This window comes from Pteropus medius, unplaced genomic scaffold (assembly GCF_902729225.1).
Source record: "Pteropus medius unplaced genomic scaffold, Ma_sr-lr_union100, whole genome shotgun sequence".
Taxonomy (NCBI): domain Eukaryota; kingdom Metazoa; phylum Chordata; class Mammalia; order Chiroptera; family Pteropodidae; genus Pteropus; species Pteropus medius.
In genome coordinates, this window is record NW_024354500.1 from 19,861,111 (window position 1) to 19,885,737 (window position 24,627).

The 24,627-nt window shown below is 35.0% G+C and overlaps 1 protein-coding gene across 8 annotated transcripts in view; it reads right to left on the reverse strand.

Annotated features, from left to right (window-relative positions):
• RIMS1 (regulating synaptic membrane exocytosis 1) overlaps positions 1 to 24,627 on the reverse strand; it is a 412,504-nt gene that overhangs the window by 316,623 nt on the left and 71,254 nt on the right. For 7 of the 8 annotated variants that reach the window (XM_039853346.1, XM_039853345.1, XM_039853344.1 and 4 more), the window contains exon 2: positions 22,526 to 22,606. The exons of the other annotated variant lie outside the window; for it this stretch is intronic. In XM_039853346.1, coding sequence (XP_039709280.1) covers positions 22,526 to 22,606 — 81 coding nt within the window. The remainder of the gene's footprint in view (positions 1 to 22,525; positions 22,607 to 24,627) is intronic. 8 annotated transcript variants of the gene reach the window in all.

Here is a 24,627-nt window from a genome sequence, read left to right on the forward strand (position 1 = left end):
GTAATTTTGACCTTGTAAAAGACCCATTGTTTTTTTCTGTATTCATTTTAGTTCTTTAAATAATATTTATGATCAGCATGTAATATTTTATACAGAAATACAGTTTAAAGTATTCTTAGATATGATAGCATTCTGCTAGTATCTTAACTGTGTTACAGTACATTTCATGAAGCCTTATAAGACTATGGCCTAATATTATTAATAGATGCTATTATCTTAGAATATCACCATCAAATCTGGAATAAGCCCAATTCTTATTGTGCCCTGCCTGACCTGGCCAAGGTCTGCTCCTTTAACCCTGAGTGCTTCCATCACCCAGGACTACAGAACACTTTCCTTCCCACCTGGGAGCTTCCTGCCTCTCCTGCTGGGGACACCCAGCTTTTCATAGACTGCTTCTTCCCATTCACTGCCTTCTAGGTCTCTCACAGACATCATTTTAACTCTGTATTAAGGTAGGCCTCTCTGTTATTTTCTATCATAATACCCTATTCATTAAATTCCTATCTCTCATCATATTCTCTAATGATGTTATCTATTTATTATTATGTGTGTATATATATATATATATATAAATACATATTTATATGGGTTTATATAGGTTTATTTAAGTGTCTTCCCCTCTAGAATACAAAATCATGCCAGCATGAGCCTTATCTGTCTTGTTCACTGCTGTATTCCTGGCACCTAGCATAGGTGACTGGTAGACGGCAGATGCTCAACATATATCTGTTGAATAAATAAACCAATCAATGATCACTATCAAATGTAATTAAGAACCCGTGGCTCATAAATTCTTATTTATTTGAAATAAAATGACTGTACCTGTTTATCGACATGTTTAATTAAATTTCTGGTACTATGTGATAAAGTAGGTTAAGTACAAAATGTGACTCTGCTTTAAAAAATACTATACTTTTGGAGCAAAACAAAATTTTCATGCCAGCACGGCCATAGTAAATGAAACCTCTTCCATGTATTTAAATGTATTGTGAATAAGCTGTACATATCAGTGTTTCAGTGGTCCAGAGAATATGGTAGATGCTAGGAAAGATTTCTAGAGTTTATTGAACTTCTCAACAATTATAATGATGACAATAATAGTTACCAAATATTGAGCACCTGTTATGTACTAGTCACTGTTCTAGAGAAGCATTATTTTTTAATTTCAGTCATTTTAATTACAAAGTAATACATACTTATTATGACAATTCGAACAAGAGCAGTTCAAGTAGAATAGTATTTTCCTTTTCCACTCCAGTCTCACTTGTATAATGAACCATTATTGATAATAGTGAGTATATTCTTTGATACTTCTTCCATTGTTTATACACACCTTTAGCTACAGGGCTTATATTGAGCTGTTGGCAAATCAGCTGCTCAGAGCTAGAATCTCTCTTGCTAGGCTTGTACTTGTGTTCTACAAGTGTTTAATAATTGTATAATAATCTGAATCAGTTCTGCCTAGCCACATATATATGACATTGTTGTCGTATTAACAATTGGACCCTACGAGTAGATGGTAATATAGAAAATACTTTATTCACTTAAAATGTAGTTTTGATATGCTTTCTAATAACAGATATAATACTATAACAATATTAGTAGTAATGGCTAATCTTTATTTTGTTTGCTGTAGGCCATTCTTAGTGCTAAGTCTATTTACCAAGGTTCACCCACTGGACAGGTGCAGACATTTGATTATTTTCAATAGCTGCAAAAAATTAAGAGGATTCCACAAGAGAGAACTACCATAATTTACTCAGCCATTTTCCTATTTGTGAATATTCAGATTTTTCCAATTTGTTGCAGCAAATATCCTTGTACACATATCGCTACATATTGTTGCCACATTTCTGCCTGAAAAATTCCCATAAACAAGATAACTAGGTCAATGGGTATACACAGATTTTTAAAATTTCATGAGTAAAGGATCTGGGATATATGAATTTAAGTCTTATGAACTCCAAATAACTTGGATAGGCAAAGCAAAATTGGATGTAATTTTGAGAATAGGAATAAGATAAAGACATGGCACCAGGAAACAACCTGATGTGCCAATGAGACAATTAGGGACTCACACACAGTAAAGCTGGTGGTATAATATGCAGGCTTACTGAAGGCAGGCTAGCATGGATCTTGATGTCAAGTGGAAGAATTTAGGTTTGCTGCTCTAGGAAGCAAAGAACCATTTATAATTATTATTGTATCATTTACAATAACAAGACAAATGATTAAGCAACCTTTCAGAACTGGAAGAAAAAAATCTCAGCGGTCTGCTGACCCACACAAATTTGAGCTTGAGCGTGGTGTTCTTTTCCAGACCATATGGACGCTGGCAGTCTTAGTCTCCTCAGGAACTCCTTGAGTAACAGAACTAGAACAACTCACTGTTCAAATGCAAATGCTTTCTCATCAGCTCAAAATTGCTCCTATTATCAAGTTTGAGAAATACAACAACAGCAAAAGCCCTCTAAGGACACAATCAATGACACACCACAGGCAACTTCCTATTCCCAGCCCTTCCTTCTCTTGTCACTGACTGAAGCCTGAGAGGCTGCTGGGGCAATCGACTTTGAGACTCCCACTAATAGGCTCATACTTCTCCCTGTTTGAATATCTTTGTTTTCAGTCCTAGAAGATCCTCCTGGTGTAATAATGACATTCTGTATCTCTTGTTACCCAATATGTGCAACTAAGGGTGGTCTTACCATAGCACAAAAGGTCAAGCCTCCAAATCTCTGTGGTGCTTGGTATTTCAGAGGCCTTGACTTATGTAACTTCAGTTCTTACATAAAAATTGGCCCACTGAAAAAAATATGGAGTCTGAAGAGGCAGCAAGATAATCCATCATTTCCACCATACACAAAATCTAATCACTCCATCTTTTTTTCTCACTATTTTTACTTCTTCTGCCCACCCTGCAAATATTAATATACTCTATAGATCCCTTATTCACTCTTTTCTTTAAATATTCTATAAGTGATCTCACCTACTCCCAGAGCACCAACATCACCTTTGAGCCAAGGACTCCAACATCTTTAGACTCAAATTCTCTTCTGAGTTCCAGACCCAAAGTTATGATTCCCTATTGGACATCTGAATTGAAAGCACTCTCACCCAGCAGTACCACTGCATGATTGTTTATGGCCACTGTCCATTCTAATCGGTTGGTATTTCATTTTAACTGTCAGTGCTCTGTCTGTACTGGTGGCTAAAAGTTTTTTTATATCCTGCCTGGTCACAGCACATCAAACTTAGCATGTCTCAAACTGAACTTCTCAATTATTCTTACTGCTCCCAATCTGCTATACATCTTATGTTTCTCTCTGTGTTAATGGCACCACCATCAACTCCACTGCCCAAGCAAGAAATTTCAGTCATTTCTATTTTCTCCTCATTTAGCATCTATATCCAGTGATCACGTCTAGTTGTCTTCTCTCCAGATTTTTATTCATATCCATGCTCTCCTCTCTACTGCAAGGCACTATCAGTTCCTTGGTTCACACCCTGTCATCATCCATCTGGCCTACTGCTTTAGCTTCCTATCCAGTTTCCTTAAGTCCACCATCTCTACTTTCTAAATCATTGCCCACCTAGCACCTAAAGTTACCTTTATAAAACACAAATCTCGTGATGTCATTTCAAATTCCATAAAAATGTTTCCTGATTTCATCCAATAGAAACATGTAGGAATACATGTTAGATAAGAAACACGATAGGAGTATAGATGTTATTTTTTAAAAACCCCAAACTTTCTTATTATGATCCATTTGATCTATTCCCTGTGTTAGAAACTACGGACACACAATGAGAAAAAGAGCTGGTACCTCTGTACTAGGAAGATTAAACATTTTTTTTAAAAAAAAAACCTGTAATAGTGAGATTTAACAGATATAGATCACCTAGTTAAATTTGAATTTCCAATGAATAACAAATAGTTTTTAGTATGCCCCAAATATTGTATGAGACACACTAAAAAATATCATTTATTTGATATATAAGGAACATTCCAGGCAGAGAGGAGAGCATTTACCAAGGGAAGAAAGAGAGAAGCAACAGAATATGTTTGCAGCACTGTGCTGATAAATGCACTACAGTTTCTCTAAAATAAACAAACAACAACAAAAAGCGCTGATTTAGAGAAGTTGTCAATTTCCATCGTGTAAATACTTCTACCAGGACAGATTTCAAACAACAAATGTGATGTCACTTGAACATAGAGTTGGTAAAATAAGTGCTACTGCAATATTTCCATTGTATAGTATTTCTATCATGTAGATACAATGGATGTGAATAACTCAAGAGCATAAATAGGCACAGTAGCAAAATAATTAGGAAATGGTAAGATTTGAGAATTTACAACATTCATTTTAATATAATTTACCTACTTGTAAGTTTATGTAATTTAATTTTTAAAAGCTCTCTTTAAACAACCAGCTTGCAAAATTTTTAAAAATTTAACAAGTTGGCTTCTATAATGGTCTGGGCCATCTCTTAACACTCCACTGTGTGTTGGTGAACTTCAAGTCTGTATTGGTGAAGTATAGTATTTGTGTAAAGGAGGGTGAGGGTGAGAATGTGGATGAATAGGTGGGCAATGGAAGGTGTCGGACATCCCTTTATACAACCTCCATCAGCTTATGTATGGATAGACATGTGAATAGATAGATGATAGATAATGATGATGATGAAAGTAGGTAGGTAAGTAGACAGACAGACAGACAGACAGACACTGAAGGTTTACCATGTGAACTTACAGGACTATCTATAGAGTGCCCTACTTACCCTCTGCAATGAAATGAAATGAGCAATTAGAGTCAGAGGTCTGAGTAATAACTCTATCATTTACTGGTAACCAGTTTGATCATCAGTTTTCTGAAGGTAAAAAAGTAGAAAATAATGACTTTCTCCTTGGGGAGAAATTTAACTGAGGTTTAATGAGGCAAGGGCCTCGTAAACCAACAATTGCCAGAAAAAAATCCTAGTCCACATATCTTTGCAGGAGCATGTACATTTGCTGCTTCTGTACAAGACAGAGACAACTCCATATTTCTTGCGGTGTCGCTCCAGCAATACAATTTTTCTTTTTCTTCTCCTATTCCCTCAAAGATCATCCTCTTAACACTGACTCTGAGTCCTTCTGGGCATGTTCACGGCCTTTACCTCCCATTTTCCTTTCTGCATCTCCCTCTATTTTATCCAAGAATTACTTAAAAGTTTCAGAATAGAGAGACGTTTCTCAAGCCCATTTGCCTTCTTCTCAAGCTCAAATATAAACATACTGCAGAAATCCAATGTTAGATTATAAATACAATCTCCTTGTCTCTAATACACTCTTGGTTAGAGCTGTTTAAAATAATCAACAACAGCAATTTATACTCAATCAACCAATAAGTAAAGTTAACATCTTTTATGTTTTGGTGTGTTGCTAAAAGCATGCAGAAACCTGTGAGCGGAAGAGACATAATAGAAATGAATAAAGTTGAAGAAATGTGAGGAAATCTGGACATTGAATTTTAGGCTTAACTTGATAAGCACTAAAATACATTTTGAATCAGAAGGTAATATGATGAAAATGGGATTCAAGAAAGAATATCTTAAAGGTATACACAGGATAGTTTGCTATGTAAGTAGAGGCTTCACATCTGTACTTGACGTTTATATACAATTTACTGACCCCAAATTTTGTATACATGATAAATACAAAATTTGTGCAGCCAATGGTGAAAGAAAAAAATCAAGTGCATGACAATAATAACAAAAAGCTCTTCTGTTCTGACCATCTAATACTGAGCCTTTCCCTGCATAACTTAACCTCTAAATTTAATATTTTATTGAAAGATTGAGAGAGAGAGTGAGAGAGCATGAGCATGCTGCACATGGTTTCATTTCGGCAACCAATTCCACTTAAGAACTGTCAACCCTCTTGGACAAGAATTAAGAAAATAAAAAATAACTAAAACAGGGCTCATAAACTCACAGCAGATCTAAGACACACACACAAATAAGTGGAAAGTGCTACGGGCTTTAAGTAAGATAGATGTAACAAAAGTTCAGAGAAAAAAAATTCTGGTGGGGTGGTTAGTCAGGCAAGTTTTGAAGAAAATTACATATGAGCGGAGACTTGAAAGTGGGGTGGGTGAGAAAATTAGATACTGAAATCAGTGGGGGTAAAAGCTCAGGATGGAAAAAAGGAGTGGAAAGTATCTCCAGTGAGTAAGGAGCAACGTGATTTTGTAAAACATATGACTAGGAGAAGGCACTGTGGGGGATAAGACAGGCAGTGGCAGTAATTTTCATAGACTATTAGGCCTGAAGGCATCTGAGAGGGCAGCTGCTCTGACCAAAGCTGGGTGGGATGGTTTATACTGATGAGCAAATAGCAAATAGGAGACAAAAAGGCCAATTAGGTTTCCAACTCCAAGTAAAAGAGAAAGAGTCTCAAATAAAGAAGATGACAGTGAGAATGGAAAGAAGGAACAGATGTGAGGATTCAGAATTAGAGCTGACAGGACACAGTGACTGATTACATGTAGGAAGCACAAGGAAGGAAGGAGCTGAGAATGACTCAGGGGTTTCCCGTCTGGATGACTGGGAGAACGGAAGTGGCACAAATAGAAAAGAGAAGGTGAAGAAGGATGCATGTGCATGACTCTGCATGTGTTTAGGGAGTGTGATGTGAAGGAGGTACAGAACTTACTTCCATCTTATTTGGACCAAACACGTACACCTTGAGTACCCTTAGGCTTAAAGAACTGTATTTGCTGCTGTGGACAGTACAGTGGTAAATGAGATTCTACCTTTGTTGAAAGAGAAAAATTAAATGCCCTCTAATCTTAATTGCAAAAAAACCTAAATTTTATTTTCATTGATACACGTGCACACACAGACACACACAGACACACAGATATATAAGTCAAAGTCACACTTTTTCCAAGTCTGAACTTTTTCATTAATATGGCTCAAGACTACCACCTGGGCTCTCACAGCAAATGATACTACAAAGACAAGCCCAAATATTTTAACACTTTTAGTACTTCAAAAGATAATGGATGGTAGAAATAGCTCTCTGGCATTGTATGGAAACGCAAAGTTAGAAAAACCAAAGGGACAAATGAAAGAGGCTTCCATTCTCCTCCCTGATTCTCCATATTCTCTACGTCTTAATGTTTCTCAGCTCAGTTTACCATTCACAGTAGGGGGAGATAACAGAATTCATCTTGGAATCATTTGTCAATCAGGACTCACTATTCAAATCAAATCAAAGTATAGTTCAAATCAAAGGAAAGCAATTTATATCAAGTTCCAATGGTATTGCACAGTATTACGTATTCTAGTAGACCAAAAACTTTCATAAAATATAGCCCCTGTTTTCAACAAGTGAAAACTGCAGGTGGGGAGACAATATTAAAAGAAAAAAAATTTAAGTTAATTACTTTTTTTGGAAAGTCAACTAAGGCAAACAATGAAAACATGTCCCAAGGTAGCACACAATTTATTGATAAATGACTAGTATACTTTTGAAGTATTGTAGGAGCTCATCTTTAAATTAAATATCGACCCCCCCTTTTTGCAAGTAAAACAAATAAAAGCCTGCTTATTTCATATATAAAAAAATTTAGATGCAAAAAGTAACTGACAGCAACTTTTACATTCTTCTAGGTCCACCAAATTTTATTTCCTCCATGAATTTGCTCCCACTTAGGGTAACTACCATGGAGAGCATGACTTACCATATGCTGAACTAAAGTAAATTCTTCGAATCAAGAACACTATGGCATTCTTGTCTTTTAACCCCTCTGGTGCGTAACCCAGGATTGAGCAAGAAGCAAGGTGTCAGTGGATCCTCACTCAGATCACTGAAATAGATTACCAGGAGTGGCTGCCTCCAAGGAAGTCTGGAGCATAGGCTCAGGGCTCCAACTGGCGGGCTTTGAATCCTGGCTTCTCCATTAGTGGGTGTATGTGTATAAGCAAGTAATTTACACCTTTGTTCCTCAGTTTCTTTATTTGTAAAATGAAGATAATAATGGTATTGTATAAAGTTTTATGAGGGTTAAATGCACATGAAGTTCCTAAAACAGAATAAGATATAATTGCAGTTATTGTTATTATCATCTTTGACAGAGAATCGCAAAGAGCTAACACTAGACACTCTTCTGCTGGAACTTTATGCATAACAAAAGCTTGTGACAGATTTTGAAAATTCAGAAGTGTGTTCTTTTCCTTTTTGATGCTCCGACATGACACAGTTCTCTCCATTGTGTCAATCTTCCTTCCTATGGAACTCCCTTAAGGCATTAGAAAAGAAGTGCATATTTTAGGGAATATAATTCCCTAGAGCTACATGCCTTTTGCATTTCCTTATTTTTCATTAACTTTCCTAAGGTAACTCCCAGAGTCAAATTCTTGGACTTTTTTTTTTTTCAGTCTTTCTTCCTCCTTGTTCCTTTCTTTTCTACATTCACTTGTTACCAAAGCCTGCTGCTTTCTCTTTCCAGATGCCTCTCTCATCCATCTCTTCTGTAACCACTATCATTATCCTTACTATTATTAACTACGTCTGGTCTATTTTTGTCACCTACTAATTGGTCTCTTTCTCTCCAGGAATGCCCTATTATCATCCATCATACATACTTCTGAAAAATTCATCATCCTTAAACAATCCTTTCAACTGGGTAGCTCTATTTTCAGATACTTCCATGTCCTCCTTAGCAGTAAAACCAGCTTCCTAAGACTGGATTTCAAGGATATTTATAAATTGATCCCTATCTTCCTTTATAGGTGTATATCCCCCAGCTCTCTTGCAAAATACATTTCTCGAACTAGATTATATAGTCAATTTCCCCTTCGCCTGATAGCTTCATTCTCACTTTGAACTTTTTCCCCAAGTCATTTTCTTAGTCAGGAATGCCCTAATCTGTCCTTTCTATCTAATTGCAACTTATTCTGGAAGGAAAGCTAGTCCTTCTTTTCCCCTTGTAGCTTTTTCTGATTCCAGACCACCTCAGTCACAATTATTTATATACCTATCACCCCTCTTTGAGGAAATTCCTTGTATATTTTTTAAGTAATTCACTTTTGTCATCTACTCATATTATAAGATATCTTTTATACCTTCATAGCCACTAACTTATCCAATCCATCCACCCACTCACCCATCCACCCACTCGCCCATCCCTCTCTCTTTTCTGTCCTCTCTCCCTCCCTTCCTCCTTTCCCCCTCATCTTCCGCAATTAAATAATAAACTACTTGAGGGCAGATTCTACACCTAATATTATTTGAGGAAGAGGGGTCTTCTTTCCCTCATCTAATTTAGTACAGTATTTGAAACACAGCTTGTGCTCAATAAATATTTTTAAAGAATTACAGAAAAATATCAGATAACATATAATTGTTAACATAAATATAATAAAATGGCAAGTATTACTGGCTCTACCAAGTTTTTCTGACCTCCAATTTTGAGTTAGATTTCTCTGTGCTTTCATGGCCTCATCATTATACTTCGTTGTATTTATTTGTTTACCTGTCTGTCAGCTTAACTAAGCTATATCTTCTTAAATGTTTTATAAGTCTCTACTATTTTGTTGAATAAATGAGTAAAATGAATGAATGTCAAAATATATGCTACATATATGGGTCATTTGAAAATAATGAAAATCTTATTTAATATTACCCAGAGTTAAATATGACTTAAAAAGTTTGCTTCAGTATGCCCTGTTCTAAAATTGTCTACTCTGTGACCTCAATTATATATTACTAGCAATGCTATCTAAAATCACTAAATATATCCTAGACACATTCACAATACTTAATATTTGTTATATGCATAATAGACGAATATATCCATTTATCTACCAAAATCATTTTTACTAAATAAACATTAATTCACTGCATAGATTACCCAAGCTTCTGGTCACGATCTTTTCTTTTAATTTAATACCTTCCTTCTCCTACTGGTGCAGAAGTAACCAGTGGCTACAGATTCTCCTTTGGCTATAAGCTTCCTGTTTTTGCATAACAACCATCTATTTTCTTGGCACAGACAGATCATTCTCATCCTGGATAAAAGACTCTGTAGAAGAGCTGAGGAAATAGCAGTGATTCACAGAGTAACCAGGCCGGGCCCCAAGGCATAGTGACTTTCTAATAATAATATTGCCAATACTTATTTCCCTTTGCATCCATTCTACATGAATTTTGGAAGAAACATCAATTTCAGTAATGCCGACATTAATTTTGATTGATGAAATTATTACTCATCCTAGCTAATCTTCATTTTTACTAAGCATCTCAGTAATACATACCAGTGGTTCTAAATCAGGAGAGTACATCAGAATAACTTGAAGAAATTTTCCGCATATACATTTCCTGGCCTCCTTACTCACGCACAGTACAGAGCATTTAAGATATGATAGGGTAGGGTAAGGTAGGGGTGTATTCTTTTAAAAGGTGCCCCAATGCCTTTTTACACCATTCCTTTCAATAAGAAACAGTAATAGATAAAAAAAAAAAGATGCAGCTATATAAATATGTTTTTCAAATTGTGCCAATATGAGCACACTGTAAAAGCTTGGTAAATATTTGTTAAGTGAATGAAATAATGAATAACGTAGAGATTATTCATTGCTACTTTAAGCATATTTGAATAACATTTTATAATACCTATATGGAACTTTCTCACATACTTGTTCTCCTTTAATCCTCGAAAAATCCCAGTAGGATAACTAGAAATAATATTCTACCTATTTTTCAGATAAGAAAACTAAGATCTAGGAAGGTAAAACACTTGGGCCAATGTTACTCAGCAAGTGAGTACCAGAGGAAGAATACTAAAAATATATGGTTTAACACTTAAAGCTAGGGCTTACCCATTGCTCCCTGAAGAATTACAAAATTCTTCTTCTTGATAATAATATAGAATATCTGCATCTTTTGAATCAATCCTATACTAGGAATCCAGAGACCCGGATTCTGTACCTGGATCTGCTCTTTCCTGCACTAGGAATCCAGAGACCCGGATTCTGTACCTGGATCTGCTCTTTCCTGCTGAGTGACCCTGGGGTGAGTCACTAATAAAGTTCACATCTTGTTTTCCCTATGCAGGTCAAGTGTACATATCATTAAATCTTAGTTGTTGCCAACATCATGTGGTTTTATGTAAAGCTGTCATTAAATGAACTCAATCAAAAGTTGTACAACCTTAGTTTCTTCAGGATATCTTTTTAAAAATAATACTTTGTTCTTGCGGACAGATATTATTTATCCTAAAATTGGCCCAAGAAAGCTGAAAGATGGGGCGTCATTGAGCTAGCTGCTTGGGGCTGGTCCCAGGCTTAAATGAAAGTGATCTTTAGGCTTCCTGATAGAATCAACAAGATAATAAAGAATAGGATTCAAGTCAGATGCTCCACACAGGAGGAGGAAAATTGCATTTGGCTAAAACATCTTCTACCCTCAGGAACAAATGACACAGTCAGTATACAAGGGACAAGGTCTTCCAATGTCAGAGTCGCCAACATAGGAACTGCTCAGAGCATCATTAACAGAAGACTTAGTTTAGTCAACAAGGGATACTTGGTTAAAGCAATTAATAACTAATCAAGTTCCATGAGACACAACTCATATATAAAATTACCACAGCTCTACTCTTACAGAACTAAACTCTTTTAGTACTCACAAAGTTGAAGATGTTACCTTCTCCTCTGAGCATGCAGAGAAAAACACAATATTACCTTAAAATAGTTACAGCAGAAATAGGGTTTTTTTAAGATTTGTGAACTGGCATAGTTTGATCTGCGTAAACCAGCAAATCATATAAAGAAAATGAAGACTATAAAAGCCACACATTTTTAAAAATTCTGTCACTTCCTAATTATAACCATGAATTGGAAATGTCAGCATTCCTGGTGTTATCTATTTTCAAGTTACTGACTGTACTAACTTAATTCTAAAAGATAAAAAATATATATATTTTAGTTGGACCTTTTATTTTTCTAATATCATCTGCTCAATATAATCCCTACTACAGGTGGTAATAAAACTATACATAGTGACATTGAATGACATTTCTTATCGTTGGATGAAAAATAAAATTAACAACAAAATAAAACTCATCACAATTTTGATATTAATATTTGCCTAAAATTAGTACAGAAGAGGCTGCTTGTCTCTGAATAATATCTTCATTCATAATAAAATATATAGCTAAAAGAGCCTATGCATACAGGCTTTTTTCTTCTTAGCTGAATTTACTCAGTAAGTGAGATATCTTTGAACACTATTTTTGTCTAGTATACATAAACATGTATTTCCTTTAGTATATTCAAGCACCTACAAAATTATTAAGTCTTCTATCTCAACAGAATATTAGAGTGAAAAATTTTATTTTAAATGGCAAAAATCTAATGTTTCCATTTTTACTCCATTTTATTTTTCATAATTTTTCCCTTCAATGTTTGAAGCTCTATACAAACCTATCTAAAGTAATACAATTGATATTTCTAAAATTTTCACTTATATATGCCACTGAAGACACATGTGTATACATAATAAGATGCTTGAGACTTTATGAGAAAATATATACCTATACATTATGGAGTCTATGAACAGAAGACCTATTAAGCATATCAGAGATTTATACACATGACTTAGAGCCTCTTTCACACACCAGAAGTTCATCTCCTTAACCACTTCCAAAATTTCATGCCTACCTTCCATTGTTCCATCTCTGTTGCCACCAGCAGAGTCCAAACCACTATTCTGTTTTGCCCAAACCATTTGCCACACTACGTTGAATCATGATTCTCCCTTCTTTGAACTGCTTCAAGGACTTCTCAATGTTCTTACATTAAATCCAAAGACCAGAAAGGCCTCCGAGATGGAACCTTTGTTTATCTCAACAGTCTCATCCATTGCTCCCCTCCATCTCACTTTTCTCTGGCCTTCTTCAGTTCCCCAAACACATTACATTGGTTTTTGTAGAAAGACCACTGCATATACCATCTTCTCTGCTTGGATTCACCCTCTGATGGCTCTTCACAAGGCTGACCTCTCATCTTTCAAGTCTTTTTTAAATGTCACCTCTTCTTAGAGTCTTACTTGAGCATGTTCTGTAAACAGCTTCCCCTGTGTAGTTTTCTATCACTCAAGTTTAGGCCTTGTTAAAAATTAATAGTTTTGCATCTCTGTTTGTTTGTTGTTTAGATCATCTCCTCCCACACTGTAAGTTCTACCAGGACGAGGACTGTGCTTTGTTCATCATCATATACAGTGCCTGGCATTGGGCTCTGCACACAGAATAGCAGTTCCCCCTTATCCATGAGGTATACATTCCAAGACCTCCAGCGGATGCCTGAACCCTGGAGAGCACCGAACTCTAATCAACTTCTTCAATTCCACTGGAAATATGGCTTCTTCACCAGAAGACACAATCTCTCCAGCCATTTTTATGTTTTTCAGTCCAAACCTATATATGAAACTGCATAACCATCCCTTACTAATAAATGGCTTGGTGTCACCCATTCAGCAGATCCCTTGCTAAAGTCTCTGTATAGGTTCGATGCTGTCTGGTGGAACACACTGCCATCAATCGGAACACATTTGACGTTCACATCTTCCACTCACAAATTTAATGCCCTTTCCACCTTAACTAAGCACTTATCATGTACTATAGCTATAACTTTTGCAGTTTGAGGAGTGACAGCAAAACTAGGAAGAACTTCTTTTTCTTTCCTTGCAATTTCATGAATACAAGATTTGTTCTTACTATAGATCTAAGCAACCTCAGCATAGATCCCCACTCTCCTTTATTAAGTCAAGAACTTCACCTTTTAACTTAAAGGAAGCACTTTACAGCTCCTCTTTAGCATATCTAAATTGCCAACATCACTACTCTTATACTTTGGGTCCACTTTTAAGTAAAAGAAGGGTTACTTTAATACAAACACTGTGATACTGTGACAGACAATCTGACAGCTGAGGTGGCTACTGAGTAACTAAAGGGCAGGTTGCATAGGCAGGTTGCATATGCAGCTTGCATAGGCTGGAAAAAGGGATGCTTCACATCCAGGCCAGAGAGAGTAGGACAGCATGAGACTTCACCATGATATTCAGAACAACACACAATTTAAAACCTGTGAATTGTTTATTTCTGTAAATTTTCATTTAATTTTTTCAGAATATGGCTGACCACAGGTAAATGAAACTGAAGAGTGAGACCAGGGTTATGGGGGACTGCTCTACAGATTAAATAAATATTTACTGAAGGGAGAAAACATAGCTTGATTCATTGCAAAGCAATCAGTGAACTAATTCCCCTATTGCACATTCTTCCGCCACTGGAATAAGTTCACTTCCCCTCTCCTCAATGCCACCCTCTCATCCCAGGCTGATTTAACAGGTTTCCACTGAAGGAGTAGATCACACCTGCACTGAGATCAACATTCAAGAGAATTAGGACAAGACTGAGTATAAAATCTGCAGAACTTCAGGAGTTAAGAAGACTGTATGGACCCAGATGGGTAGAAGGACAAGATCAAGAAAAACAGATAAAAGCAGACTAGATTTCTGTATTCATACAGCCTCTCCCAGGCTTCTAAGAGGAATTATTGTATTTATGAAAGAGGTGTGTCTGAGGTGGTGACAGTCTGCCAGTGGGTTGCCCAATTTTCTATGGAACTTTTGCCATCTACCAATACAAGGAGACATAGAGTTCTGGGCATTAGTACACACAGCCTGAAGATCATGTCTGGTATGCAGAGTTTAAGAGCATAGCGACATAATGACAAGGGCTTCTGTCCAACTGTTTACAACTTCAAAGAACATTTTTGTACAATCTTTTGTCTAGTATAAGATATAATTGTGATGTTAAATGTGTGATTTTAAATGAGAAACCATATTTTCAATTATAAAGATATATGATATTTACCATACTGCTATGGGAAAAGTAAATATATTAATATATATTTTGCTCAGTTATATTTCTGGTTCTCAAGCTTGACTATTTTAAAATTAGGTTAAAAATAAGCTACTACATTTACATGATTAAATTCATTCTTTCCCCATACATGTTAGTCCTCATAAGTCCTTGTGTTATATCATTAAATTTGTAAAAAGACTGTTACTGAAAAAAGCCATGCCCTTGAGAGCTGAAAAAGTATGCCTATTAAAAAAAAATTTGGATGCAGCCTCCCTGTAGATTCAAGGCTAACTCATCTGAAACTGTAAAGAAAAGAAAAAGAAGAGTTCGTGTGACACACATGCCCATGTCAAAAGCTTCCACGCAGATAGTATTCAATGATCCAGTCCAAAACATGAATTACCATTGTACAGAAAGATCATTTCTAGAAAAGTGGAAGTAAGGAGGACACGACAGAATAGCAAAGTAAAATACTGAGAGTAAATAATCTGAATTTTTATCTGGAACGTAAATTCATTTTTTTTTTTGGTTAAATAAATGAAATTGATAATTAATTTAAATAGAACTATTATAAGACTTACAAACATCTAACAAAACAAAAGAGAAATAAATAAACATAAACACCATATCAAAACTGGTTTCTCAATCTTTCTAAATGTAATCAGAGAAATCCAAACCAAAGCATCTCAGCGGTATTAAAGAACTTGCACAAGGTCTTTTAGATACTTTCTTTAACTATACTGAACCCACACTCTGAGGTTACATTGGCAATCTTTATATGATGAAATTTGTCATACATGTAAATACACATGCACGCACACACACAAAGTTGTTTATTTTCTAGGAATTAGAAATCAAATGTGTCAATAAACTCAAATCGTGAATAGTTTTAAGAGTTACATCAAACTCACTTTTGAATGTAGGCTTTTCCTGAAGACATGGGAGTTTCATAAGACACACTTACCTAAACATACATAAACATTCATATAGAACTATTACAAATGTTCAAAGACAGAACTTAAGTAATCAAAAACCTTCCCACAAAGGAATGTTGATGGCTCCACTGGTGAATTCTACTAAATATTTGGAGAAAAATTTACAAACTTTTTTCACAAACTCTTCTAGGGAATACTTCCAAATTCACCTGAGGATATTATTACCTTTATACTAAAATCAGACAAAGACATCATAGGAAAACTACAAATCAATATCTCTTATAAATAAATACACAAAAATCATCAAAAATACTAGCAAATCAAATAAAGCAACATAAAATGGATAACCAAGTGGGATTTATCCCAGGAATGCAAGATTGGTTCAACATATGAAAATCAATCAAAACAGTACACCATATTAATAGAATATAGGACCAAAAAAAAAACACATTATCATCTCAATAGACACAGAAAAGGCATTTGAGAAAATTCAACACCCTTTCATGATAGGAATATTCAACTACTAGAAATAGAAAGAAACTTCCTAAACCTGATAAAGAATATCTACTAAAACCCCACAACTGATATCATATTTAATGTGGAAAGACTGAAAGTTTTCCCTCTATGATCACGTGCAAGACACATAGGTCTGCTTTCAACACGCTGTGACAACTAGATATTCACATGAAAAATAATGAAATGGGACTCCTACCTCACACTGTATACAAAAAGTAACAACATGGATCAAAGGCTTAAATGTGATAACTAAAACTATAAAACTCTCAAAAAAAAAATCTAGGGGCAAATCTTTATGACCTTGAATTTGACAACAGTTTCTTAGGTATGACACTAAAACCACAAGTAACCAAATCTAAAATAGATCAATTGGACTTAATCAAAATTAAAAACTTGTGCTTCAAGGTACTGTCAAGAAAATGAAAATGCAACTCACTAAATGGGAAAAAATATTTGCAAATCATTTATCTGACAGGATATAGTATCCACTATATATAAAGAACTCTCACAACTCAACAATAAAAAGAGAAATAACACAATTAAAAACGAACAAAAGATTTTGATCAATACTTCTCTAGAGAAGCAATAAAAATAGCCAATGAGCACATGAAAAGATGCTCAACATCATCATTCATTAGGGAAATACAATCAAAACCACAATAACATATTCATATTCTTCACACCCGTAAGGATGGCTGTAATAAACAAAGACTGACAATAACAAGTGTTGTCAAGGATGCAGAGAAACTGGAATCCTCTTACATTGCTGGTAAAAATATAAAATGGAACAGCTGCTTTGAATTACAACTCAACAGTTCCCCCAAAATGTAAACATACAATTACCGTATGACCCAGCAATTTCATTTCTAGGTTTATACTCAAGAGAACTGAGAACATATGTCCATTAAAAAATTTGTACACAAATGTTAAAAGCAATTTTATACCATAACAGCATAAAATCAGAAAGAACACAAATGCCAAATAACCGATGGATGGATAAACAAAAAAGTGGTATATACATACAATGGAATGTTATCTGGCAACAAAAGAAATGAGATACTGATGCATGCTATAACATGGGTGAACTTTGAAAATATTATATTAAATTATAAAAACAAGATAACAATAGTCATATATTATATGAGTCTGTTTACACTAAATGTTCAGAACAGGCAAATCCACAGAGACAGAAAATATATTAGTAGTTGCTAGGACTTAGGTTTTGAGGAGACTAAAGGAATGACTGCAATAGATATTAGGTTTCTTTTGCAGGTGATCAAAATGTACTGAAATTACATAATGGTGATGGTGGCACAATTTTGCGAAAACCACTAAATCGTACACTTTAAAAAATGTAAATTGTATGTATGTTATGTGAATTACACCTTAATTTTTAAGAGTAGGCAATCGCCAACAAAAAAACAAAGCAAAACAAAAAAACTGAACTATGATTTATGTACTTCTCTGGATCCAATTTATTCTTAATAATGTCTCCTTCCACAGGAATACAAAAATTATTTGTCTTAGCTTAGCTTATTTTTGGCTATATGTTTTTCTGGATTTTTACTTTCAAATTCCAAGTGTACCAGTTTGATTGTGACCAACCATTCCAGTTTTCCCAGGGAGGTTCCCAGGACGTGGAAATTTCACTACTAAAACATAAGAAGTTCCAAGAAAACTGAGACAAGTTTGTATTTGCATGATCTTATAATTTACTTAATTCCTCTGCTCTTTGTTTATGTACTGGTGACACCCTCTATACTGCCTTTTACACTCTTTTCTTCTAACTCTATACCTTCTCCCTGTGCTATTTCATTAGTCTTAACGGTTTTTATTATAAACTAATTGCTCACAAATTTGTACATCTCATCTAAGTCTCTCCTGAGTTTGAGATATGAATAGCCAACTGTCTTCTGGATGTTTCTGTTGGCCACTAATACAAAAGTCTAATGCTAAATCTAAATTTGCTTTAGTGCCTAAATTAATTTTTTTTATTTTATCACATCCACTTAATCTCTTGAGCCAAAATGAGTGAGTCTCTTCTGTTTGCTTTATTGTCACAACTAACGAATCGTTATATTCTAATTATACTATCTACAAAACTTTCTCAAATCTCCCTTACCTCCTTACTCTCATACTTATTCCCACTAATATTCATTACTTAGACTGATGAGTAGACAAGAGTTTTGAACTTTTAAAACCCACGATCACTTTGAAAAACAAAACAAAACAAAAACCCACAATGTAATGTTAAATTTCAAAATACAGTTTTAAAAATAAAATCATTTGTTGCTTATTTTCTCCAAAGTTGACAAGTGTCCTATTCCTCAGATTCTGATGAAGCACTTCCTGTCTCCTTTCTTTCTCTCTTTCGCACACTACACCAACCCCCACACTCCATACATGCATGAACTGCCACCCACCCACACGACCTGCTGCCGACACACACACACACACACACACACACACACACACACAGTCAAAGGCTCCGGCAATGAGTCCGTGCTTTAAATTACACCAGCATAACATGATATTCTGGGCTTCAGGGTAACTGTTCGCTCCTTCTGGAACTCTGTACCCCAAACTTGCCTGCCTCCTGAATTATTCATCCTTCACATTTCATATTACTATTATAGACTCTGTAAATCATTCCCTGACCACACCAACCCTAAACAGAAAAAAATCATTTTCTCTTTTTTAACATACTTTTAGTGTTGCACTTATCATGTAGTATCATAATATATCTGATTATGTAACTGCCATCTCCCCAACTTGAGAGGGAACTCTTAAGACAGGAATTCTATCTTATTTATCTGTGCATCTTATACGTGAGGAATCACTGGCATAAAACTCAATTTGTTGAACTCCACTAATATTTTTGATAGATTTATTGCTTTGATTAAGTGATGAAAACTTATGGAGCATGCTTTAAATATGACTGTGACATTTTAATAACAACCAACAATCTTTGGATGGTTTATAAACACAATTATCAAAAATACAAATTATATTGATATGTGTATACATCAATCTAGATCTGCAAAATAGAATGTACCAAGTATCACAAGCAAGGTCGCCCTACTTCCTGCCTATCTATCTGCCACTCTTTCTCTTTCCCAACTCAGTCAAGTGTTTTAAAAAAGGCGTGAACAATGACCATCCCCTTTTCCTGACTTCTCATTTGCTCCTCATACCTACAGAGATAAAGTATTTCCACCCACTTATATATTAAAATTTTTATGAAAAAAGCTACCATTAACTTCTATATGACCAAACCCAAAGGACATTTTTAATCTGTGAAATTATTTATTGATTTTCCGCTTCATTTGACACTCTTGGGTATTCCTTTTGTATCCCTCTACTACCTTGGCTTCTTGTTCTGCAACTTCTTTACCATTATTTCTCAGTTGATTTGGGGGATCCTCTTCCTTTACCTATTCTTTCTCTGGTATGTTTTGCCTAATTATATACCCTTTGGTGATGTCATCTACTGCCCCAGTTAACTGAGTGCTTCAGATTCATATACTCAACTGTTTCTTCGATATATACCCTTGGATAACACACAGGTAACATAAAATTATCATATCAAAATCTGAACTCCTCATTGCCCTACCTTGGGCCTGGTTTGATTTGTTAATTCCACTTTTTATTCAAACCATTGATGTGCTAGTCCCTCATTCTCTTTCCTCACAAACCATATTCAATTGACAATTAAGCACTGTTCATCTGACTTCTTACTCAGCTCTTGAAATGTTTCCTTCCCACATCATCTTTTACTCCTGTAAGTCAAGACCTTATTTTTCTCTAGACTATTACAATGGTCTATTAATTGATTTCCTTGTCTCTAGTTTTGCCCACATCACATTCATACTCCATTTTCTCCACTTCTGCCAAAGTAAAGCAAAATATATTTTATATATACACACATGTATACATATAATAAAAATCTGACTAAGCTACTCTCCCAATTAAAATCAATTAGCACAACCTTATAACTAAATGTAGTGTTTATTGAATTTATATTTTGACCCTGTTATCAGAAATCTAAATTCATACTACAGTACTAATCTAGGATGTATTCTTATATTTTCTATTCTATTCCATTCAAAAATAAAAACAAACAAACAAAAAACTAGTCTCTTGATTTTCAAATCCACAAATTGGTTATGACTTAACACTGATCTACAAGCTACAGCACATCCTTAATCACCCCTAATCCACAATTTATTGTTTCCCTTTTCATATCAACCTAGAAAGTCACTTCTGTAGATATGGAGAGCTCAATTTATACCCATCACTCTCTAGAGAGAATCATTAGAAATAAAGTATGATACAAATTTAAAATCTTTCAAGTCATCTCAAGAGAGGTTCACTATTTCAGTTAGAAAAGTATATAGTGAGCAAAGGGACTGTCAGAAAGGAGGATTCGGAGAGACAACTATACTTTCAGCCACTATGGTCAGAGGGGCCACCAGGAAAATTTCACTGGGTACATTGTAAGCTAACAACAGATTTCCACAACTGTAAGTCTATAGAAAGTAAAAACAAAATAAGACCCAAAAACATGACCTAAAGTCTTTTGGGGAACAATGACAATTGCTTCTTTATATCTGAAAATTCCAATTTAAAATGGTTTTCAGAATGAGTGGGACCAATTTAAATGAAACCTCAATATGTGGAACATACATATTTTAAAATAAATGGGAATTCTTCAAAGAAATTTCCCAGAAGTTTCTTGAAACCTAATGTTTTCTAATGTCTCCTAATACCTAGAACATAAGATATTAAGTGGCGATTGTAAGTTTTCTCTGAATTATCAAGAAAAGTTCCATCAAGAGGAAAACGGTTTTACAGTAAAGATATTTATAGAAAAAAATACAGTAACATCATTAAGAGTACATCCAGCTGTGTACTTTTTTCAATGTCATTGTAAATCATTTTTACTACAGTTAAATCAAAATTATTTTTATTCCTTGAAAAGTATTGATAAAATGTAGAATGATATTCAGTGATTTTCAAGTATATTTATTGAAATAAAATCTACAACCTTGGATACCCTTGGATAACACACAGGTAACATAAAATCATCATATCAAATTTCGTGAAATTTATTTACCAAAATGTTATATCTTAAAACATAAATAATTTTAAATTATCTGTAATTGTATGTAATACACAAAATATAAGCACTTAAATATTTTATTTAATTTCAGTTTTTGCCAATGCTAATAAAAACTGTCAGAGTAAAAGTATTACAAAAATTTACTTTTCTTCTTATAGACATTTTACAATGTTATCACGTTATTTTGGTTTTGCTTCAAAGAATCCTCAGTTAAAGAAATCTATTAAAATATCACTCTTAGGACACACTTCTTCAAAGGCTTTTGCTAAAAACTTTGGAAGAAGCCACTTCCCCAGTAGTAACTACTTGGCTATAATGATTATGCTGAGAATATTGCCGCCACTGAGACATTTTAAAGGAATGTTTAATTTTTCTTACCAGGAGCATAATTCTTAGAAGATTGAATATATCTTGCGACTCTGCAGAATTTTAAAGCTCTTTACATTTTATCTCATCAAAATCCACATTCACAACTCAAAGTTTACTTATTTGGTTTCTTCTATACTTCCTGCTTTCCCCTTTGGTTGCTCATTTAACTCTTCACTGGTTTACACTTGGAGTTGCAGTAAAAATAAAACTAGATGGGCAATCTGCTTTTTCACATTGTCCATTACGTTTGAATTAACAGTGCAAAGGTGGATAATAGACTACCTATGCATTTCCCTTACGCTCATGCTCCTCCCCTCTCTGTAGCCTACTTTCCTGAATTCCTAGGCTCCAGCCCACATACATTCCAAATCTAGTAGGTACAAAATTTCTGCCACCCTAGAGCCCCCCAAAATGCATCCCTTTCCTCTAATTAGTTTTATGCTTACAACAGGGCATTAGAAACATCATTTAACAAAGATAACAAAGATATTTAATGTTTACAGATATTTTTATCTAATACAATAGTAGACTTTTTATTACACATATACCAGAGTAGCCAGAGTATCTATTCCCACATGCAATGTGAATTAATAAATCTATAACCAGTGATCTGTGTAAGAGATGATATTTTCAGTCAATAAAACCAATGCCATACTCACGGTGAAGGTTGGTGGGGCTGGTTTTCAGCATTTCTTGGTGTTTTGCAGGCAGCAGGCTTCGCCATGTCCCTGACAACACACCTGGGGCGCATGATAGACAGCACAACGCACTATTAATTATAAAAAGGGTAGAACAAATCTGGAAATTAAACACGGTACTGAAAATACAGTCTAAGGGAAAATCTTTGCAAGCCCCTTTAATGTTAACCTGGAGGCCCTGGAAAAGCCCTTAGAGTTGGTAATCTTTAACTCAGGCTTCCAAGAGCTCAATTATACCAAATAAAAATCTGTGATAGTCTCCATATTTGATTTTCCTTTTAGCACCAATAAAATGATTGTCAGCAGCTCTCCCCATAGAAGAAATGCTACTGAAAGCTTTGGCCTCACCATATGAAGACATCTGAAAGCTTTAAAAATAGGAACAGCTGTTGTGTTGAAATGCTAAACGATGAGTAGGGTTTTTCTGTGGCTTTGGCTATTTTACTAAAAGATACAGAGTCCTGTTTCATGCCATTCATCACAACACAGGTCTTTCTCTTTATGTAAAAGAAATTCTGAGAGGCCTTAAGACAGCCTCATGTTCAAAATCCCCTTCAAGCTAAGAAAAAATGAAGAGTTGGAGGAATATGTTCATATATAAAGTATGTGTGTGTGTAGAATAAACAGAAGATACCTCCACAATATAAAAACAAAAAAACAAAAAACAAAAAAACAACAAAAAAAAACCCAGCAAAAGTTCTTTGTGTCTTAAAGTCCTCTATCACAGAATAAATAAATGCAGAGGGTGGACATCAAAGGGCAGCAGGAGGATACACGCTCACCCTCATGTCAGAGGGCTTACAGAGCACGGGAGAGATTCACTGGCAGAAATAAGAAAACACTCTCATCTGAGACTGCACTTAGATGGCTCAGATATTCCTTCACCTCAAATGCTTTAAAACGAACATTGCTTTAAATAGGGAAGCCTTGGTTATAAAGCTGAGACCCCCACATCTTAGCTTTTGCTAAATGGAAACACCCCTGAGAACCCAGGGTTCTCAAACATGAACCTGGTTTTAAACAATTTTCGCGGAGGTTTCTTGTTGGTTTGACTACACTACTTGTATTTAAGACCAGTCATGTTATTCCAGAAGTGGATTACTGGTGAGGCAGTGGCAGATAAACTTTTCCCAGAGCTCAAAGCTGCATGGCAAAATTCTCCACTTCTGAAAAAAATGAAACAGGGAAACATGGACACAACGCACAGAAACGTGCACACACACACACACTGCTCATTCCAAACAAGGCCAAATAAGACTCAGAAATAAATGTGCAATGTGACGAGAAAAGAAAACGGTGCCATTTCAAAGCCTCAACACACATCCCCCCTGGGATACAAGTAAAAAAAAAAAAAAAGTGACATTTGTCAAGAGCTAATGCTAAACTCTTAATGGATTGGCCAAGAGATGTGAGTCTAAAACTTCTACAGGAATCACAAGGCCTCTGTTTTGTTCTAGTTTCATGAGAAGAGAAGGCCACTCAGGCATGAGGGTAAAGGCAGTTGTTAGGAAGAATATCCTAGGATTTCTGAACTCCAAAATTTTAATCTAACTTACACAGAGTACAGTGCCCAGGAAGTTAAATTTTACAGCACTGGAAAATCTTTAGCATTTCTCACTCAACTAAAAATAGCACACACATACAGCATGTTTAATCTACATGTACTGGTTTGTGAAAATACCGGATATATCACCAACTTTGGAAAAATTTTTGAAAAATTACATCTGTGAGAAACATATGCAACCACCTATCTTAGTTCATTTCTTTTTTTCCCTAATGTTTCAGGTATTTAGAACAAAGCTTTGAAATAAAAGAAATCGGCCACTTAATTAGAGTTTTTCTTAAATGTGCTTTTAAGTGAGTCATTTCTAATAAATGTGGAATATCGGCCAGCGCTAGGGTAGGTTTCTAAGCAACACATTTTTTTTCTGAGTGAAAGATCATGTCTATATAATAAAACTATCATCTAATCTCAAGTACCCAGTGGTTTTGGTTTAAAATTTTAAAGCTGACATATTGCTCCTGTCTGCACATATTATAGAATCTTTCAAATGAAAATTTTA